Here is a 22336-nt window from a genome sequence, read left to right as displayed (position 1 = left end):
ATGCATAGTTTACAACTATTTTGTCCCATCCTGTAGGCTGTTTACTCTGTTGATTATTTCTTCTGCTGTGCAAAAGCTTTTTAGTTTAATTGGGTCCCATTTATTTATTTTCATTTTTGTTGCATTTGCTTTTGGAGTCTTAGTCATAAATTCTTTGCCTATGCCAGTGTCCAAAGAGTACGTTTTCTTCTGGAATTGTTATGGTTTCAGGTCTTAGATTTGAGTCTTTAATCCATCTTAAGTTAATTTTTGTATACGGTGAGAGATAGAGTATCATTCTTCTATGTGTGGCTATCCAGTTTTGGTGCTTCTTTGAAATGAACGAGTTATCTTTGACCAATTGGTATCTAGACAAATATTTCCTTTTCCAAGGATAGGTAATTTTAATACTTCATCCCTAAGTCCTTTGGCATGTATCTCCTAAGAATAAGGACATCCTCTTACACCAGGGGTCCCCAACCGCCAGGCCACGGACCAGTACCAGACCATTAGGTAATTGAGAAGTGGAGGCTACCTTTCCATACCTGTGGTAAATGGCCACATTCTGGACTCTTACCAGTCTTAACATCAGGCCATGAAATTAAAACTGTCTTGATAAAATTGATAATCTTCTTAGAGCCATGTTGGTTTAAGATCTAGCATGTTGATAGCGTTTACTCTCCTTGGCCTTTGTTTTAAAGAACCAGAAAGAATGTCTGAGAGAAGAATATTTGAAATACCACCTTATTTGAAAGGAGAGTTAACTCTGTTGTGTGAAGTCACTCTTAATGCTGAATCTCTTCCTTCTATCTTCCCAGATGAGCCAGTGCTGTCAGCATTCATATTGTGATGTTATTCTTTTTGCACCATCAGATCATACTAATTTCTGGTTTTGATGGCCTGTCTTATTTTATAGTCAACAATTTAGACTGCAATGAGTTATGTTTGATTAAATGAATTTTTTTTTTTTTTTTTTTTTTTTTTTGAGACGGAGTCTCGCTGTGGTGCACAGGCGTGGGTGAAGTGGCGGATCTCAGCTCCTGCAAGCTCCGCCTCCCCGGGTTCCGCCATTCTCCGCCTCAGCTCCGAGTAGTGGGAACTACAGGGCCGCCCCTAGCGACGGCTAGTTATTTTGTATATTTTAGTAGAGAGGGGTTTACCGTGTTAGCCAGGAGGTCTCGATCTCCTGACCTCGTGATCCGCCCGCCTCGGCCTCCCAAAGTGCTGGGATTACAGGCTTGAGCCACCGCGCCCAGCCAAATGAATTTTTATACAGAACATTATACATTCTTATTCAATAAATATTTGTGGTAATATGTATCAGACACTCTCTTAGGAGCTGAAGATACAAGAATATGCAGCCTCAGCCATCAGGAGTCCTCACTCTGGGATGATTTATACATACTGTACATACCTGGGTGTATGTGCATGCACAGATCCTTCATTGTGAAAATTGCAGCTGATTTTCCCTTGTTGAAAAATCAACACATTGCTTTAATTTTTAAAGGTGAAACTGACATTTGAAAATGCATATGCTGTGAAAAAGGAGACATCCCAACCAAGACAGAAAAAGACACAGTCGAACACAAGTGATTTAGTCAAGCTTCTCTGGGGAGAAGAGGTTGAAGGTATCCAGCAGAGTAGCCTAAACACTCCTCATATCATTATGTATCTCACACTACAGCTCGACTCAGAAACCTCAAAGGAAGAGGTGAGTGTCCTCAAAAGTCCAAAGGAAAAAGTAAGGACCTTTTATTGTATTCCCAGTGAATAGTGAATATATTTGATTTAAGGAAGAGACAAAATGAATTAACTATTTTCTTTAAAATTGTGTATCTAATACTCTATTATAGATATGGATATTTCATACCACAAATATTTTAAAATGAAAACAAATTATTCAGTTATTTCTGTAGGAAAAGAAAAAAGAGGAAGGTATTGTTGCAGTATCTTTTAATTTAGAAGCTAAGGTCTCTTTTAGCTCTTTTCGATATGTTTCATTGAAGTATTACGTATACATAATAAAATTCAACAATTTTAAGTGTACAATTTGATGAGTTTTGACAAATATATTATACTTTTGTAAGCAGTATCACAATCATGATATGGGACATTTTATCACTTCAAAAAATTTCCTCTGTGCCCTGTTACAGTCAATTCCCTCCTTCTGTTAATAGCTTTTAATGCAGGGGATGTAGCATTAACTTTCTTACATAGGTTGTCGATAGTTTTATGTTTTACACATTTTTTAAATTCATTTTCAATGTTTATTGAACACCTACTTTTGTCTAGCATAATATCAGATGTTGGGTATTTTATTTGCAGGTAAAGGAAATAATCCTAGTAAAGATAAGTACAATGTTTAAGTTTACATAGCTAGTAACTGACAATTTCTATTTAAGCTGAAGTGTTTCCAAATTCTGTGCCCTTTCTTTGATACCAGGTTACCTTTCAACATCAATGTTTTGAGGCTGTTAATTGTTTTGTTCAAGTTTTATCTTTTATTGGTTTCTTGTCTGCTTTGCCTATTCATAATTAAGAAAGATATAGAAATCTCCCCTCTGATGAGGATTTGTCCATTTTCCCTCCAGTTCTAAATATTTATGCTTTATATATTTTGAGACAATTTTGTTAGGTACATTAATGTTTAGAATTATTAAATCTTCCTGGATAACTGAACTTTTGACCTCATGATATGATCCTCTCCACCCTAGTTTGTTTCTGTCTTAAAGTCCTTTTTTAACAGTAACATTGTAAAATAATATTTAATATCATACAGCTTTATTTTATAAGTATTTGAATTTTTTTCTTTCTTTTCTCAGTCCGTGTCTTTATGTATGTGACGTGTCTTTTACACACAGCCTATTTCCAATCTGGCAGTCTCTCTCTTCTAACAAACTCAGTGGATCCATTTATAGAGATTACTGATATATTTGAATTCATTTCTGCTACCTTCTTTGAAAATTTCTACTGGAACTGCTTTTCTGTGGTATTTTCTTATCTATTTTGGTTGCTTGTATCATTATTTTGCTATATACTCTTTCTGTTTTTTAAATGATTACAGCTAAAATTTTATCATGATATTTGTCTTAACAGATTCTAAAGTGAAACACTATTTTAACCCCTTTTCAAATAACTCAAACCCCTTAATACACCTTAGCTTCAGTTACCCTTCTCTTTACTTATGTGCTATTGTCATCAATATTTTAGTGCTCTCTTTTCTCCATCATCTATAATTATAACTACTACTTATTATAACATTTTATACACCATAAAATTNAATTAACTATTTTTCTTTAAAATTGTGTATCTAATACTCTATTATAGATATGGATATTTCATACCACAAATATTTTTAAAATGAAAACAAATTATTCAGTTATTTCTGTAGGAAAAGAAAAAAGAGGAAGGTATTGTTGCAGTATCTTTTAATTTAGAAGCTAAGGTCTCTTTTTAGCTCTTTTCGATATGTTTCATTGAAGTATTACGTATACATAATAAAATTCAACAATTTTAAGTGTACAATTTGATGAGTTTTGACAAATATATTATACTTTTGTAAGCAGTATCACAATCATGATATGGGACATTTTTATCACTTCAAAAAATTTCCTCTGTGCCCTGTTACAGTCAATTCCCTCCTTCTGTTAATAGCTTTTAATGCAGGGGGATGTAGCATTAACTTTCTTACATAGGTTGTCGATAGTTTTTATGTTTTACACATTTTTTAAATTCATTTTCAATGTTTATTGAACACCTACTTTTTGTCTAGCATAATATCAGATGTTGGGTATTTTTATTTGCAGGTAAAGGAAATAATCCTAGTAAAGATAAGTACAATGTTTAAGTTTACATAGCTAGTAACTGACAATTTCTATTTAAGCTGAAGTGTTTCCAAATTCTGTGCCCTTTCTTTGATACCAGGTTACCTTTCAACATCAATGTTTTGAGGCTGTTAATTGTTTTGTTCAAGTTTTATCTTTTATTGGTTTCTTGTCTGCTTTGCCTATTCATAATTAAGAAAGATATAGAAATCTCCCCCTCTGATGAGGATTTGTCCATTTTTCCCTCCAGTTCTAAATATTTATGCTTTATATATTTTGAGACAATTTTGTTAGGTACATTAATGTTTAGAATTATTAAATCTTCCTGGATAACTGAACTTTTTGACCTCATGATATGATCCTCTCCACCCTAGTTTGTTTCTGTCTTAAAGTCCTTTTTTAACAGTAACATTGTAAAAATAATATTTAATATCATACAGCTTTATTTTATAAGTATTTGAATTTTTTTCTTTCTTTTTCTCAGTCCGTGTCTTTATGTATGTGACGTGTCTTTTACACACAGCCTATTTCCAATCTGGCAGTCTCTCTCTTCTAACAAACTCAGTGGATCCATTTATAGAGATTACTGATATATTTGAATTCATTTCTGCTACCTTCTTTGAAAATTTCTACTGGAACTGCTTTTTCTGTGGTATTTTTCTTATCTATTTTTGGTTGCTTGTATCATTATTTTTGCTATATACTCTTTCTGTTTTTTAAATGATTACAGCTAAAATTTTATCATGATATTTGTCTTAACAGATTCTAAAGTGAAACACTATTTTAACCCCTTTTCAAATAACTCAAACCCCTTAATACACCTTAGCTTCAGTTACCCTTCTCTTTACTTATGTGCTATTGTCATCAATATTTTAGTGCTCTCTTTTCTCCATCATCTATAATTATAACTACTACTTATTATAACATTTTATACACCATAAAATTTATAAATTAAGTATATATTATATAATATATAAATGATGTATTATAAAATGTATAAATATAATTATATATTATATATTTGTATGTTTGTTTTAATATAAATATTATATATTTCATACAGCTTTACCTAGCTTAAATTTACAATTGTGCCTCATATTTTCTTTATTCATCATCCTCTTACATCGGAAACTGTCCTTATTGGATCATTATTTTCTTTCTAAAACATATATTTTAAACATGTCTTTTAGTGAAAGTGTGTTGGTGATCAATTCTTTTGTTGTTATTTATCTGATGATGGCTTTTTTTTACCTCTTCTTGAAAGGTAGCTTGATAATTCTAGATTGTATTCATTTGGGTAGGCTACTTGCTATAACAAACAATCCTAATGTCTCAGTGGCTTAACATGATGAAAGTTTAGATCTCATTTCATTGAACTATTCCTGGTCATGTGGCTCAGTGACTCCAGCCTTTCTTCTAGTGTTCCTATTATTCCCAAGGGCTTAGGAGTCCTTTGTTAGATCCTTTGCATCTAATTGACCAATGAGAGAAGAGAGAAGGCAGACAGTATCACATGGGACATTTTGGAGACCTGACTTGAAAGAAGTAACATCATTTCTGCTCATGTTCCATTGGGTAGAATTAGTCACATGGTCTATCCATATGCAAGGAAGTAAGAAATGTAGCCTTCCTGTGTGGCCAGGAAGAAGATCAAGTGAATACGTAAGTTGCTTGTGCCACCTAGGTAGATAGTTATTTTCTCTAATCTATTTGAAGATAGTATCCCTTTGTCTTTGACCTCCATTATTGCTCTTAAGAAGTCTACTGTCAGTCTATCATTCCTTTGTAAGGAATGTGCCTTTTCTAGTGTTTGTTCAGCTTTTACTTCTTCTATGCCCCAACTGTTGTTTAATCTCTCCATTGTGTTTTGTATTTAAACAATTACATATTTATTTTAGAAGTTTCTGAAAAGTGTTTAATCATCATTTCAAATCTGCCATGATATTCCTGGTGGTCTTTTGTTGCTTGCTCATCTTTGTAACTCTAAACTTGTAGACTCTATACTCTATTCTGTATCTGCCCATTCTACAAGCTCTAGTCCTGAGAGGATTCTCACATGCCACAAGGTTTTCACTTGCAATGGCTTGCCTTCTTATGTCCTTGGGGATCTTTGACTAAACTTATTGCTTGATGTTATCTTTGGGAGTCTTGTCATTCTAATAAGGGGATGCTGTCCTCCAGAGATAATTTGTTTCTTCTGCTTTTGCCACTGACCTAGGATATTTCAGTCTTACTTGAGGGTATGGTCTTAACAAAGTGGTTCTAGGCTCAGCTCACCTACCTTGTGCCTAGCCCAGTACTCAGTGTCCTGACGGAAGCTGTCATGGGAATCAGCCCTCAGGACAGGCCTGCTTCTGTCCTTCTGCCCACCACTCAACACTCCCAGCAGAGGCCCTAACTTGCTCTGCAATAATGGAAGAGGTTGGAAGGTTGTCCTTGGAAACCTCTCTGCTTCTTGCATGTCAGCAGTTTGACAAGTATGTTCTGGCCATGGATCTGGTTTTACAACAAAAGGGTCTCTCAGAGCATCTAGTCAAACATAATGCTTTCCACAGAAGTGAGATTTAAAAGGTTTTAACTAATCTGTATCTCTTTCTTTTGAAATCCTTCGAGTCTGTGTTCTCAATGCTAAAGCTATTTTATCCAAAAGGATTCATTTCCTTGTGTTGCTTCATATATCAAAATTTAGTGAATAATCAAAATGGCAAAGAAGGAATTTACTTAAACACATTTTGTTATTTCTGTGTTCTGAAAATACATACAGACCTAGAGTTAATAATTCTGATTTCTTGTGTGTAGTACTGATCCTTTATATTTTAAAACAAATGAAATATTTAAGCATTTGTTATATAAAACATACAACAAATTTCTGGGACAATAACATCCTGAATCTTCTAAGTCATTTTGGAGTAAGATACTGCTAAGACCTTTTGTCATTCTTGCCTTTCTTTCCATGGGAAAGTGTAGATGTTTCTCAAAAGAACAGGTTTCTGTCTGTTGCCAGCCCTGTATCAACATTGTAATTAAGAGAGGCTTTTATTCTTATTGAACAGAGTGGAAGCTGCTGCAAATGCATGCTACTAATAAGTGCTTAAAATGCAGCTAATTAAATTGGTTAAGAACCGTAGAGTTTGCCAGGTCTTTAATAGTGAGGCTTTTATGATTGGAATAGAGACCTTCTCAAATGACCTTTTTTGACTGGTATGGCTTAATTTATAATAAAATCTCATAAGGTCATTTTACCTGTCACAAGGTTTTCTGTGAGTTACATATTTGATAAAAGCTTATCTTCTTTAAGTTGCAAGATTTCAAAATGTAAAGACCATAAGCTTGGAGATTTCGAAAACTATTCAAAGAGTATATGGGGTTTTTTTTGTTTAAAGTAGTGTATGGTATTTTGGCTAAATACAATAAAATTATTTATTGGCCAAGATTTAAATCTGTTAAGTAGACAACAGAAGCTCTTAACTGATATTTAACTTAATTTCTAGATATAAAATAATGTTTGTAACTTTTTTACATTAGAATTACTGCAATAAAATTTTAGTTGTTAGGCAGAGTGTATTTGACCAGCATATTCTATAGCAATTTGCATATATTGAATGTGCTTACATGGAGACTATATCATGTAATTATTTATTGTATAGTGAGACCACAGCAAGATATGTAATACTCTTTAGAGAGATAGTGAACCAGAGAAAATATATGATGCTATTTAAGGAGCTTGGGTTTTCAATAGTGGCAATATTAATATTTATGGATACAGTCATTAAACAGGGCAACTGGAAGCTACTCTGAATTCTACATGGTTTCTATCTTAACATTTTCATTTTGCCTGCTTTTAATTTTCCTTGTGAGAGAAATAAATGTTGCTTTAAGTAACAACAAAAAATTAGGTACAGAATGGTTCATCCCTTTGTATGACAGTATTAAGACAGTCCACATCCTGATTTTGAAATTGGTCATTTTATTTTATAAAACTGTTTCCTGAGACATGCTCTTCTTGAAAATAGAAAACATAAGGCATTTTGTGAATTATCTTGTACATCTAGTATTTTCCATGTTTTAAAATAAAATACGCTCTTTTAAAGTTTGNCTTTTTCTGTGGTATTTTTCTTATCTATTTTTGGTTGCTTGTATCATTATTTTTGCTATATACTCTTTCTGTTTTTTAAATGATTACAGCTAAAATTTTATCATGATATTTGTCTTAACAGATTCTAAAGTGAAACACTATTTTAACCCCTTTTCAAATAACTCAAACCCCTTAATACACCTTAGCTTCAGTTACCCTTCTCTTTACTTATGTGCTATTGTCATCAATATTTTAGTGCTCTCTTTTCTCCATCATCTATAATTATAACTACTACTTATTATAACATTTTATACACCATAAAATTTATAAATTAAGTATATATTATATAATATATAAATGATGTATTATAAAATGTATAAATATAATTATATATTATATATTTGTATGTTTGTTTTTAATATAAATATTATATATTTCATACAGCTTTACCTAGCTTAAATTTACAATTGTGCCTCATATTTTCTTTATTCATCATCCTCTTACATCGGAAACTGTCCTTATTGGATCATTATTTTCTTTCTAAAACATATATTTTAAACATGTCTTTTTAGTGAAAGTGTGTTGGTGATCAATTCTTTTTGTTGTTATTTATCTGATGATGGCTTTTTTTTACCTCTTCTTGAAAGGTAGCTTGATAATTCTAGATTGTATTCATTTGGGTAGGCTACTTGCTATAACAAACAATCCTAATGTCTCAGTGGCTTAACATGATGAAAGTTTAGATCTCATTTCATTGAACTATTCCTGGTCATGTGGCTCAGTGACTCCAGCCTTTCTTCTAGTGTTCCTATTATTCCCAAGGGCTTAGGAGTCCTTTGTTAGATCCTTTGCATCTAATTGACCAATGAGAGAAGAGAGAAGGCAGACAGTATCACATGGGACATTTTGGAGACCTGACTTGAAAGAAGTAACATCATTTCTGCTCATGTTCCATTGGGTAGAATTAGTCACATGGTCTATCCATATGCAAGGAAGTAAGAAATGTAGCCTTCCTGTGTGGCCAGGAAGAAGATCAAGTGAATACGTAAGTTGCTTGTGCCACCTAGGTAGATAGTTATTTTCTCTAATCTATTTGAAGATAGTATCCCTTTGTCTTTGACCTCCATTATTGCTCTTAAGAAGTCTACTGTCAGTCTATCATTCCTTTGTAAGGAATGTGCCTTTTCTAGTGTTTGTTCAGCTTTTTACTTCTTCTATGCCCCAACTGTTGTTTAATCTCTCCATTGTGTTTTGTATTTAAACAATTACATATTTATTTTTAGAAGTTTCTGAAAAGTGTTTAATCATCATTTCAAATCTGCCATGATATTCCTGGTGGTCTTTTGTTGCTTGCTCATCTTTGTAACTCTAAACTTGTAGACTCTATACTCTATTCTGTATCTGCCCATTCTACAAGCTCTAGTCCTGAGAGGATTCTCACATGCCACAAGGTTTTCACTTGCAATGGCTTGCCTTCTTATGTCCTTGGGGATCTTTGACTAAACTTATTGCTTGATGTTATCTTTGGGAGTCTTGTCATTCTAATAAGGGGATGCTGTCCTCCAGAGATAATTTGTTTCTTCTGCTTTTGCCACTGACCTAGGATATTTCAGTCTTACTTGAGGGTATGGTCTTAACAAAGTGGTTCTAGGCTCAGCTCACCTACCTTGTGCCTAGCCCAGTACTCAGTGTCCTGACGGAAGCTGTCATGGGAATCAGCCCTCAGGACAGGCCTGCTTCTGTCCTTCTGCCCACCACTCAACACTCCCAGCAGAGGCCCTAACTTGCTCTGCAATAATGGAAGAGGTTGGAAGGTTGTCCTTGGAAACCTCTCTGCTTCTTGCATGTCAGCAGTTTGACAAGTATGTTCTGGCCATGGATCTGGTTTTACAACAAAAGGGTCTCTCAGAGCATCTAGTCAAACATAATGCTTTCCACAGAAGTGAGATTTAAAAGGTTTTTAACTAATCTGTATCTCTTTCTTTTTGAAATCCTTCGAGTCTGTGTTCTCAATGCTAAAGCTATTTTATCCAAAAGGATTCATTTCCTTGTGTTGCTTCATATATCAAAATTTAGTGAATAATCAAAATGGCAAAGAAGGAATTTACTTAAACACATTTTTGTTATTTCTGTGTTCTGAAAAATACATACAGACCTAGAGTTAATAATTCTGATTTCTTGTGTGTAGTACTGATCCTTTATATTTTTAAAACAAATGAAATATTTAAGCATTTGTTATATAAAACATACAACAAATTTCTGGGACAATAACATCCTGAATCTTCTAAGTCATTTTGGAGTAAGATACTGCTAAGACCTTTTGTCATTCTTGCCTTTCTTTCCATGGGAAAGTGTAGATGTTTCTCAAAAGAACAGGTTTCTGTCTGTTGCCAGCCCTGTATCAACATTGTAATTAAGAGAGGCTTTTATTCTTATTGAACAGAGTGGAAGCTGCTGCAAATGCATGCTACTAATAAGTGCTTAAAAATGCAGCTAATTAAATTGGTTAAGAACCGTAGAGTTTGCCAGGTCTTTAATAGTGAGGCTTTTATGATTGGAATAGAGACCTTCTCAAATGACCTTTTTTGACTGGTATGGCTTAATTTATAATAAAATCTCATAAGGTCATTTTACCTGTCACAAGGTTTTCTGTGAGTTACATATTTGATAAAAGCTTATCTTCTTTAAGTTGCAAGATTTCAAAATGTAAAGACCATAAGCTTGGAGATTTCGAAAAACTATTCAAAGAGTATATGGGGTTTTTTTTGTTTAAAGTAGTGTATGGTATTTTGGCTAAATACAATAAAATTATTTATTGGCCAAGATTTAAATCTGTTAAGTAGACAACAGAAGCTCTTAACTGATATTTAACTTAATTTCTAGATATAAAATAATGTTTGTAACTTTTTTACATTAGAATTACTGCAATAAAATTTTAGTTGTTAGGCAGAGTGTATTTGACCAGCATATTCTATAGCAATTTGCATATATTGAATGTGCTTACATGGAGACTATATCATGTAATTATTTATTGTATAGTGAGACCACAGCAAGATATGTAATACTCTTTAGAGAGATAGTGAACCAGAGAAAATATATGATGCTATTTAAGGAGCTTGGGTTTTCAATAGTGGCAATATTAATATTTATGGATACAGTCATTAAACAGGGCAACTGGAAGCTACTCTGAATTCTACATGGTTTCTATCTTAACATTTTCATTTTGCCTGCTTTTAATTTTCCTTGTGAGAGAAATAAATGTTGCTTTAAGTAACAACAAAAAATTAGGTACAGAATGGTTCATCCCTTTGTATGACAGTATTAAGACAGTCCACATCCTGATTTTGAAATTGGTCATTTTATTTTATAAAAACTGTTTCCTGAGACATGCTCTTCTTGAAAATAGAAAAACATAAGGCATTTTGTGAATTATCTTGTACATCTAGTATTTTCCATGTTTTAAAATAAAATACGCTCTTTTAAAGTTTGAATTCAGATTAGTTTGTGGCATACACAGTGTTTCAAATTTGACAGATAAGATTTTATAATATTGTGACACTTTTTTCTTATTATCTATATTATAATTTAGTTCTGTATTCTCACTTTGTAAGTTTAATTGCTGTCTTGGCTTGGATTTAATGATTTCACCAAAAATGTTGAATATTGTCTTTTAAAAAAGTAGTATAAAAGTAAATAAATTTAAAGACTCCTAATAGTTACTTGTGGTACCTATGTAGCTGTGTAACCACAGGGATGAGAATAACTGTATACTATTAACAAAATATAATAAAATATTAGTATTACAAATTATTATTAAAGAGATTAAAGTTTGAAACTATTTTAAATGAATTGTAATTTAAATTAATTAGTATCCTACTTAGTATGTTATTTGTTGTTATGACTAATTTTGGCAGTCTCCAACTTATTTTCAAGTGTAGTATTTTACATGCTAGTTAATGTGTTAAAATTCCAAGCATAGTTCTCCCCTTGTGTTTGAACAAAACTCCCACTGAAGCTGAAAGGATTCATTTTTTGTTCTTTTCTTAATACAAACTTTGAACTTTCCCTGACAAAGGTACTGGTTAGAAAATTGGGTGGTTTGATCATTTGTTTCATTTAACAGCAGGAAATTCTTTATCATTATCCAATGTCTGAAGCATCTCAGAAACTTAAAAGTGTGAGAGGGATTTTTCTCACACTCTGTGACATGCTGGAAAACGTAACTGGGACACAAGTTACTAGGTAATAATTTTTATTTGCCTTTAATTCTGTTTTTTTCAAGTTCTTTTATTTCACCCTGACAAATAAAATGCTGAAACAAGTATCTGTTATACAAGTATACTTGTATCTACAATATATGTATTATATACATGATAGTCTATAATCTATGTATATACATGTACATATCTATACATTATAGATAACGAGATCTGCAGAATGTCTGCAGATTTTTGCTTCATCTAAGTTATTTCTACCAATCATCTATCTGAAGTGTAGATTCTCAACACAGCTGTAGATCTGGGCGTTTTGGCACATTTTAAATAACAGTTGGGTCTATATTTATTATTTCTTCATGAAGGTGTATCTTTTAAGCATGGCATAATTATGAATCTCAGCTTTTTCATGTTTCTATCTTGATTGTTAACTTCCTAAGCAATACCTTTGTGGCAAACAGAATTGGCAAGAATGACTGAACACCAAAATTGGTCATATAGTTAGGACATACTCTGTTCTTACAACAATGATAGAAAAATGCAGAATGTTCTTTAGGAGGGCTATTCATAATCAGTGAATTTTCCTACCCTTCCACCCTTAAAACTCTCCAGTGTCTGTTATTCCACACTCTATGTCCATGTGTACACATTATTTAGCTCCCATTTGTCCCTTTAATCTAACTTGATTTAGGTTAAAGGCTTAAAAGTAAGACTTGACACTATAAAAATGCTAGAGGAAAACCTAGGAAAAATGTTTCTGTACATTGGTCTAGGCAAATAATTCATGACTAAGACCTCAAAAGCAAATGCAACAAAACCAAAAATAGACAAATAGGACAGATGCATTCATCATCAGTGTAGATACTCAGTGATGGATGAGCATCATTCATCCAATTGAGGTCAAATAATTTTATATTTAAAACTCTTAATATAGTCAATTATAGAGTCAAATACCCATTCCATTGATTTATTAAGCCCTGACACTGAAATGCCATAGTTAATTTATGGGAAGAAGAGGCTCAAAGCTTTTAGGTTTGTGTTTTTTTTCCATAAAATAAATCTAAGAATTATAAACAATTTTCTTCTTTAATATTCAACAATTTTAGACTTTACAAAAAAATTTTACCTCAAATTTCAACAGCCTCCATAATACTGAGAAAATATCAAATTGGATTTTCTAGCCTTTAACTTTTTTTTCCCCATATTCAGGTAGAAATGACATTTCTATAATTTTAAAAGAGGTAGAATCTACAAGGCAATAGAAAGAAGAATTTTATTTTTTAACTAATTGAAAGTCATGTTTAACTATGTGACTTTAATATATTGTGTAAACAAACTGTTAGTTTATTTTCAATACAGTACTGGAGGCTCTATTTAGTTTATAAATTTGGGTTCATAAAAGCATATTGCAGGCCTCTTTTTATTTTTTAAACATCTTTATTGAGATATAGTACATAAGTGATACAGTTCACCCATTTGAAGTGCATGTGTAATCCTAAAATTGATATGGAACCAAAAAAGAGCCTGAATAGCCAAAGCAGTCCTCAGCAAAAAGAACAAAACTTAGAGGCATCACATCACCTGATTTCAAATTATACTATAAGGCTATAGTAACCCAAAACAGCATGGTACTGGTATAAAAATAGACACATAGATCAATGGAACAGAATAGAGAAACAGAAATAAAGCCACATGCCTATAGCCAATTGATCTTTGACAAAGTTGACAAAAATATATACTGGGGAAAGTATACCCTGTTCAATAAATGGTGCTGGGACAGTTGGATAGCCATATGCAAAAGAATGAAACTGAACCCATCTCTGTCACCATATACAAAAATGAACTCAAGTTAGATTAAAGACTTCAGTGTAATTCCTGACACTATAAAAATGCTAGAAGAAAACCTAGGAAAAACTCTTCTGGATATTGGCCTAGGCAAATAATTCATGAGTAAGACCTCAAAAGCAAATGCAACAAAACCAAAAAATAGGTAAGTAGGACTTAATTAAACTGAAAAGTTTCTACACAGCGAAAGAAATAGTACAGAGTCAATAGATAGCCTTCAGAATGAGAGAAAATATTTGCAGATTGCACATCCACCAAGTGACTAATATCCAGAATCTATATAGCAAACTCAACAAGAAAACAACCAATAACCCCATTAAAAAGTGGGCAAAGGACATGAACAGACATTTTTTAAAAGAAGACATACAAATGGATAACGTGCATATGAAAAAGTGCTTATCACTAATCATCAGAGAAGTGCAAATTAAAAGCACAATGAGATAACATCTTACACCAGTCAGAATAGCTGTTATTAAAAGGTCAAAAAATAACAGATGCTGGTGAGGATGCAGAGAAAAGGGAATGCTTATACAGTGCTGGTGGAATTGTAAATGAATACAGCCTCTACAGAAAACAGTATGGAGATTTCTCAAAAAACTAAACATAGAACTACAATTTGATCCAGTAACCCCATGACTGGGTATATACCCAAAGAAAAGAAATCATTATATCAAAAAGATACCTGCACTCATATATTTATGAGTGCTATTCACAATAGCAAAGATAATGGAATCAATCTAAGCGTCCATCAACAGATGACTGGATAAAGAAAATGTGGTGTATGTATATATGATGAAATAAAAAAGAACAAATAAATAAATGGAATAAGTTAAATAAGTAAATGGAATAAATAACAGAGAATGAAATCATGTCATTTGCTGCAACGTAGATAGAACTGGAGGCCATTATCTTAAGTGACACAACTCAAACAGAAAATATTACATATTCTCACTTATAAATGGGGGCTAAATAATGTGTTCACATGGACGCAGAGTGTAAAATAACAGACACTGGAGATTTTGAAGGGCGGGAGGGGAGTCAGAAATGAGAAACTACTTCATGGATATAATATACACTCCTCAGGTGATGGTTACACTAAAAGTCCAGACTTCACCACCATGCAGTATCCATCTATTAAAACTGTACTTGTACCCCCTAAATATATACAAATAATAAATTTTAAAGTATACAAGTAAATGCTTTTTAGTGTATTCACAGATATGCACAACCCTCATCAAAGTCAATTTTAAAACATTTTTCTCACCTCAGAAAGAAATCCTATACCCTTTAGCTCAGCCAGCCCAACCCCTAGGCAACTGCTAATCTACTTTCCATTCCTATAGATATCCCTGTTCTGGACATTACATATGAATGGAATCATATAATGTGTGGCTATTTGTGACTGGCTTCTTTCATTTAGCATAGGAGATGCATTTCATTTAGCATAAGGTGTGCATTCCTCCTTTATAGTCTTATTAGAAAGAAAATTTAAGTTTCTCTGTGTGGTGTTTTGGGGTTTTTTTTTTTTGTTTTTTTTGTTTTTTGTTTTTTTTTTGCCTTCGTTTTTTCTACCATAAAGAATAGATGTTATTTTACCTAATATTTAGATTTTGTTATTAACCATGAGAGTGTATTCACAGATATGCACAACCCTCATCAAAGTCAATTTTAAAACATTTTTCTCACCTCAGAAAGAAATCCTATACCCTTTAGCTCAGCCAGCCCAACCCCTAGGCAACTGCTAATCTACTTTCCATTCCTATAGATATCCCTGTTCTGGACATTACATATGAATGGAATCATATAATGTGTGGCTATTTGTGACTGGCTTCTTTCATTTAGCATAGGAGATGCATTTCATTTAGCATAAGGTGTGCATTCCTCCTTTATAGTCTTATTAGAAAGAAAATTTAAGTTTCTCTGTGTGGTGTTTTGGGGTTTTTTTTTTTTTTTTTTTTTTTTTTTTTTTTTTTTTTTTTTTTTTTTTTTTTTTTTTTTTTTTTTTTTTTTTTTTTTTTTTTTTTTTTTTTTGTTTTTTTTTTGCCTTCGTTTTTTCTACCATAAAGAATAGATGTTATTTTACCTAATATTTAGATTTTGTTATTAACCATGAGATATGGGTTAAATGTGGAAAGCAGTAAATACAGCTAGAAAAACTTTTCTGAGAAGGTAATAAATATGAAAATTATTTATTTTAGGGGTTCCTTAGCAATGTGTGTATCTTTTGTTGCATACACACTTTTTAAACTATAGTAATATTAGTATACTACAAGAGTCTAATATTTGTCTAAAAGTGTATGCATTTCTAAAATGTATTAAGACAAAAGTAATGTTCTGTGTGGAAAAATTCATTTAATAATTTATATTTAAAATTCTACACAAAGTTCTCTGTATTATCGTAGTTCGTTATTGTATCTCTTTTAGAACATATTTAAATTTTAAAACTTCACTGAAGTATAATGAAGTAAACTGAACATATGTAAAATGTACAATTTGATTAGTTTTCACATAGGTGTATACCCTGAAACTATCAACACAATGAATATATTCATCACCCCAAAAGTTTCCTTGAGAACACATTTAAATCTGACTTACATTTTGGTTACATGTTTATATATTTGTGTCCCATACTGATTGTCATCTCAGCTGGGACTACATCTTCCTTTCTTTAGCAAATCATCTTCATAAATAGGCAGTCACAAAATATTTGTTAAATTAACCAACTGAGATGAAGCTTTTTTTTTTTTTTTTTTTTTTTTAATTGAGACAGGGCCTCGCTTTGTCACCCATGCTGGAGTGCAATCATGGCTCACCACAGCCTTGACCTCCCAGCCTCAAGTGATCCTCCCATCTCAGTCCCCATCCCAAGTAGCTAAGACTACAGGACTGCTCCACTATGCCCAGCTAATTTTTTTTATTATTATTATTTTGTTTAGAAATGGGGTCTTACTTTGTTCCCCAGGGTGGTCTCAAACTTCTGGGCTTAAGTGATCTTCCCACTTTAGCTTCCCTTAAGTGCTGGGATTATAGGTATGATCCACTGCACCCAGTTTTGAAGCTTTCTTTTGGAAAAAAAAAATTATATTATGCTTAATGTTAGCAAGATAATTTCAACTTTTTTTTTTTTTCTATAATGGGTCTACTTTTGTTTGTCCTAGAGTTTTCTTTTTTCTCTTTTTGAGACATAGTCTCACTGTGTCACCTAGGCTGGAGTGCAGTGGCACAATCTCGGCTCACTGCAACCTCCGCCTCCCAGGTTGAAGCACTTCTTGTACCTCAGCCTCCTGAGTAGCCGGGATCACAGGCATGTACCACCACACCAGGCTGTCTTTTGTGTTTTTAGTAGAGACAGGGTTTTGCAATGTTGACCAGGCTATTCTCGAACTCGTGACCTCAAGAGATCCACCTGCCTTGGTCTCCCAAAGTGCTGGGATCATAGGTGTGAGCCACCACACCCAGCCTGGCCTAGAGTTTTCTGTTTTTTTTTTTTTTTTTAATATGTTGCAGTATATTTTTACTGTCATATAATTCCTTGCGTTTTTTGTGTGACAGGTATATGAAAAGGAATCTACTTATTAAGTATGCAGTTCTTAAATCATACCATATGCAATCTTTTATGAATTATAATTTTATGATATTTAAAGATATTTTTATCTTATTTTGAGTTTATTGTTTCTTAGCTCATCCCTCCTTTTAAATGGAAAACAAATTCACATGGCTTATTGGAAAGAATCTGACAAGTTGTTGCTAATTGGCCTGCCTTCTGAAGAGTAAGTTGAGGTTTTTGCTTACCTTAAAATCATTTCAAAATAATATTACGTTTCTTTTGTTAAAATTATTACATTTTTGTCAAAAGACAAACTCCTTGAACAGTTTTACAGTTTAAAGATCTATTGCGCTAGTAAAATAGTTACCTGTGTTCATTTGGTATGAATAATGCAGAAAGGTGCCATGGAGCCTCAGCTGGGCCAGTTCGTAAGGGTGGGGCTGTCAATACACTTGCTTCTTTTGTGGTCAGTAGAGAGGTGGCTGAGAGATGAGCTCTGTCTCTGCTAAAATTTTTTACAATATTGTGATTTGGATTTTGCACATTTACAGTTTTTTACTGTTGGACCAGATTTTGGAGAATTAAGGGTCAGCAGAAGGGTATTTTGCCCTAATTTGAGCATCTTTGACAAAATAAGGTATATGTAACTCTAAAGTGACTTCTCTAATGGTATATCTTATATTATCATGGTCTCCCTCTTAACTTTTTTGTGAGTATTTTGAAGTATACATTTAATAGTTGGAGGTAAAAGCAGGATTGACATTTATAATAAACTGACCTTGTGCTCCAGGGACTGCATTTAATATTTAATAAATATTAAATTTATTATTTAATAAACTTTACATTTATTAAACTCATTTAATCTTCAAAATCACTTCCAGACATACTTAGTGATTACTGGCTCCATTTTGTATATGAGGAAAGTAAAATCAAAAGAGGGTTCAATAACTTGCCAAAGCTCGCATAGTCAACAAGAGGCAGGATTGGAAATTGATTGAGGGTCTGTCTGAATTCTTTTTACAACATTGATTCCCTAATGTCATAGAACATTGAAAATCAAGGGAGAAATAGACTACAAGTATGGAGAATGGCCCCAAGGAGATGAACTTAACTACTATTATAATAGTGTTATGTTCCTGTTCAATGGTTTTTAAAACTTGTAATTTAGACTTTTGCCTACTTTAAAAGGTATTCGGACAACTTTTATTAAGTAATTAAACACATTTTAGTTTTCCCCTTTGGTCTGTAGAATCATAGCATATGGTCTACAAAATAGGAATCAAATATCAAAGCAAATACTATAATATGTGATGGATACAACTTTAGAGAATACCAGTTGAGATAAATTTTCTCTTGGTGTTGCTTCAAGCTTCCCAAGAAAGAAAAAGATGTACCAGAAAGATGCATTATCTAGCCAATCTGAACTGCATTATCTAGCCAATCTGAACGTGAATATGACTATTTTTTATTACTAATGATTTTGTTAACCAGATTTCCTTCATTATATAGCAGTGTATTCATTTTTTATTGCTGTGTAACAAATCGTTCCCCAAAACATAGGGGTAATTTAAACTTAAATAGTAAACATTTATTAACACAGAGGTATTTTTGTGGTTCAGGAATCCAGGAGTAACCTAGCAGGTAGTTCTGCTTCAAGATCTTTTCTTGAGGTTACAATCCAGTGTTGGCCAGGGATAGACTTATCTGAAGGCTTTAACTGGAGCTGGAGAATCTGCTTCCAAAGTGGCTTATACACATGGCCATTGATAGGAAGCCTAGTTTCTTGCCACGTGGACCTCTCTGTAGCTGCTTGGTTATCCTCATAACATGTCAACTGGCTTCCTCCAAAGTGGCAAGCCAAAACACAGAAAGAGGGGGATGCTACAAGACCTTTTATGTCTTAACCTTAGAAGTGATACACTGCCATTTCCACAATATTTGTCATTTCCACCATTCTGTTTGTTAGAATTAAGTTACTAAGCTCAGCCCACACTCATGGGGAGAGGAATTAAGCCTCACTTCTTGAGGGGAAGAGTATCAAAGAATTTGTGGACCTATTTTACCATCACAACAGGAATTCCAAAGATGGCTACAGTGAAAAGTATCAAAATGATTATGTTTTGAAGGTAACTTTAATTTTGGACAGAAAGAAATATAATCATAAATGTGGGGTTCAAATCTTTTAACATGGGGGATAATGGCGCTGTGACATATACTAGATGAGGGCACTCTTTAACCAGCCACACAAGAGAAAAATGTGTATTTTTCTGTCTAAAATAGGATACTGAACCCTTCTCAGAGACTGCCCTGTGAGTTTGGATTATGAGGAACAAAAGAGTTGTTTAGAAAGTATGGGTCTACAGCCAGGCAGTGGCTCACACCTCCTAGCACTTTGGGAGACCAAGGCTGGTGGATTTCTTGAGCTCAGGAGTTCAAGACCAGCATAGGTAACATGGTGAAACCCTGTCTCTACAGAAAATGCAAAAATTAGCCAGGCACGGTGGCATGCATCTGTAGTCCCAGCTACTTGGGAGGCTGAGGTGGGAGGATTGCTTGGGCCTTGGAGGTGGAGGTTGCAGTTAGCTGTGATGCTGCCACTGTACTCCAGCCTGGGTAACAGAGCAAGACAATGTCTCAAAAAAAGAAAGAAAAAGAAAAGAAAAGAAATAAATTTTGGGTTTACAAAGATTGGAGAACATCCAGAATGAGATGATTTAGGATGTAGCAGCAGAGTAAAACATGTCTCTTTAAGACTTTTGTATCAGCCCAAAAGGCAAAAGAGAAGAAAGAAAATACAGTGGTGAGATAAAGGCAGCATAGGCAGTTAGAGAGAGGAAAGGCAGACCTGGCTAAGCAACTGAGCAAAGGCTGTTCAACCACACTCTGATAACACCAGCCGAATCAGCTAAGCAGAGACAGTTTCCAGGTGAGGTTGTATCTTGAAGCCAACAAAGGACTGTCACTGCTGAACTCTGGACCAAGGTTGTGCCACATGAGGTATGCTCTAGCCAGTTTCTTAATCTTTATTAATCGGGGTGGGGGAAGGGAGGCCATCTTCCCTAAATATTTATGTCATTCCTATCCTAAAGAACTTGGCTTGATAAGTTAGAATTAATTTGAAGATCCCCTTTATTCTCTTTTCTGAGCTTCCACTGAAAAGTAAGCTTGAGCCATCTCTTTACCCTTCTCTTAAATGCTCATACCAACCTTCTGTTCCAGATTATTTTCCCTCTTCCATCTCATTTCACATAACTAAAAGATAGGTAGTATTATTCTCATTTATTCAAACTTGGAAATAGAGTATTGAAAGATCATGCACAAGCACCTCTTCAGTGTCAACTTACATGTCTTCATATCACCAACATTTTGCACGTGGTTTGTAATTGAACTCAAAGCCCTGGGATTTTCTCCTCGTCCATTTCAGTGCCATAAACTGCGTGTTTCCCTCCTCACCTCTGTGCCTTTTATAAGCAGGGTGAGAAAAGTGCTGTCCCACAGCATTTAGGGTGGGGCACATGATCGAGGGACATGTGTTTTCAGATGGGAAGATCACATTCCCGTGATGGCTGCAGTGAATAGCGGAAACCTAACCAGGAGGACAGTGTGGGGTAGTGAGAGAATAACTTCGGGTCTAAGAAGATGAGTGCTCACCAGCAGGCTCTACTCCCTTTCTACCCTTGCAGAAATTATGTAACTTCTTGGACTTCTGTTTACTCACTGGCATAATGGAAATAATAAGAGCTACCTTATAAAATTCTTATAAGGCTTCAATGAGAAAATATAAGTCCATTTCTTTATTTCCTTTCTCCTACTTTCTTCCCATTCTCCATTTCAATTAAGAGTATGTTTTTGTCACAGGATTTGGAGGCCCAGTTGATATGTGGGTAATACTAAAAGTGTCAAGAATTTAGCATTTCTTTTGTGGGCCCAGGTCTTGTAAAACTAGTTTATTTGCATTAATTTCATTTAATCCTCAGAATCAATCTGAGAAGGGCTTGGTGACTATTGGCCTCATTTTATAGATGAAGAAACTGAACTTTAGAAAGAGTTACGTGATTTGCAAATAAATGGTGTTATAAAGTCCCTGTTAGATTCATGCTGGAACTAAATCTAGAATAAAGTGATCAATGGTCATTGAAAGCGACCATTTTATACAGCTTTACTCAGAGTTGACACATACACTTTTCACATTCCGTTTGTGTAAAATTCAAGGATGATCTGCTTCTTTTAGATAAATGTCATTTGATTATGCTGTAAATTAATATGTGTCATTTTGCTTTTTTAGAGTTCCTCTTCCTCGGCTAAGGAATATGATAGAAAATGTCGTCCAAACCTTAAAATTTATGTATGGTTCTTTAGATAGGTAAGTACTTCTTCAAATTGAATCTCAAGTTTTAATTACATGAATTCTAAGTCACCTTTTGCATTTCAGACCATTTCTTACTTGACAGGTTAGTTATTTGTCTCCTCTTTCTCCTCCTTCCCTCTTTCCTCCTCCTCTTCCTTCCTCTTCCTTCTCCTCTTCCTTCCTCCTTTCTCTTTCCTTATTCTTCCACCTCCTTCTTTTTCTCCTCCCTCTTCTTATTTTCTCATCTTTTATTTCTGGCTTTTATGTTACAACAGTAGGCAGTTTTTCATTTGATTCCTTTTTTTTTTTTTTTTTTCGTTTTGGTCTCATATATATGACTTTAGTGAAATTTCTTAGTGAATTAGTGACATAACCACAACTGTGTTCTGATTTGATATATATCTGTAGGGTGAAATGTAAGAGTATTTCTTCATAACAGATACAGAAAAGAGAAAGACCCAAAATATATTTTGTGTTTTCTTTGCTTGTAAGACCATTAAATTC

The 22336-nt window shown here is 33.6% G+C and overlaps 1 protein-coding gene across 1 annotated transcript in view; it reads left to right on the top strand.

Annotated features, from left to right (window-relative positions):
- Positions 1-22336, top strand: part of INTU (inturned planar cell polarity protein) — a 97769-nt gene that overhangs the window by 33363 nt on the left and 42070 nt on the right. Inside the window, exons 4-7 of the mRNA XM_017886736.1 lie at positions 1487-1690; positions 12002-12120; positions 17618-17707; positions 21770-21847. Coding sequence (XP_017742225.1) covers positions 1487-1690; positions 12002-12120; positions 17618-17707; positions 21770-21847 — 491 coding nt within the window. The remainder of the gene's footprint in view (positions 1-1486; positions 1691-12001; positions 12121-17617; positions 17708-21769; positions 21848-22336) is intronic.

The sequence above is a fragment of the Rhinopithecus bieti genome, unplaced genomic scaffold (genome assembly GCF_001698545.2).
Source record: "Rhinopithecus bieti isolate Rb0 unplaced genomic scaffold, ASM169854v2 scaffold_14665, whole genome shotgun sequence".
Taxonomy (NCBI): Eukaryota; Metazoa; Chordata; class Mammalia; order Primates; family Cercopithecidae; genus Rhinopithecus; species Rhinopithecus bieti.
This window is presented reverse-complemented; position numbering and strand designations above follow the sequence as displayed.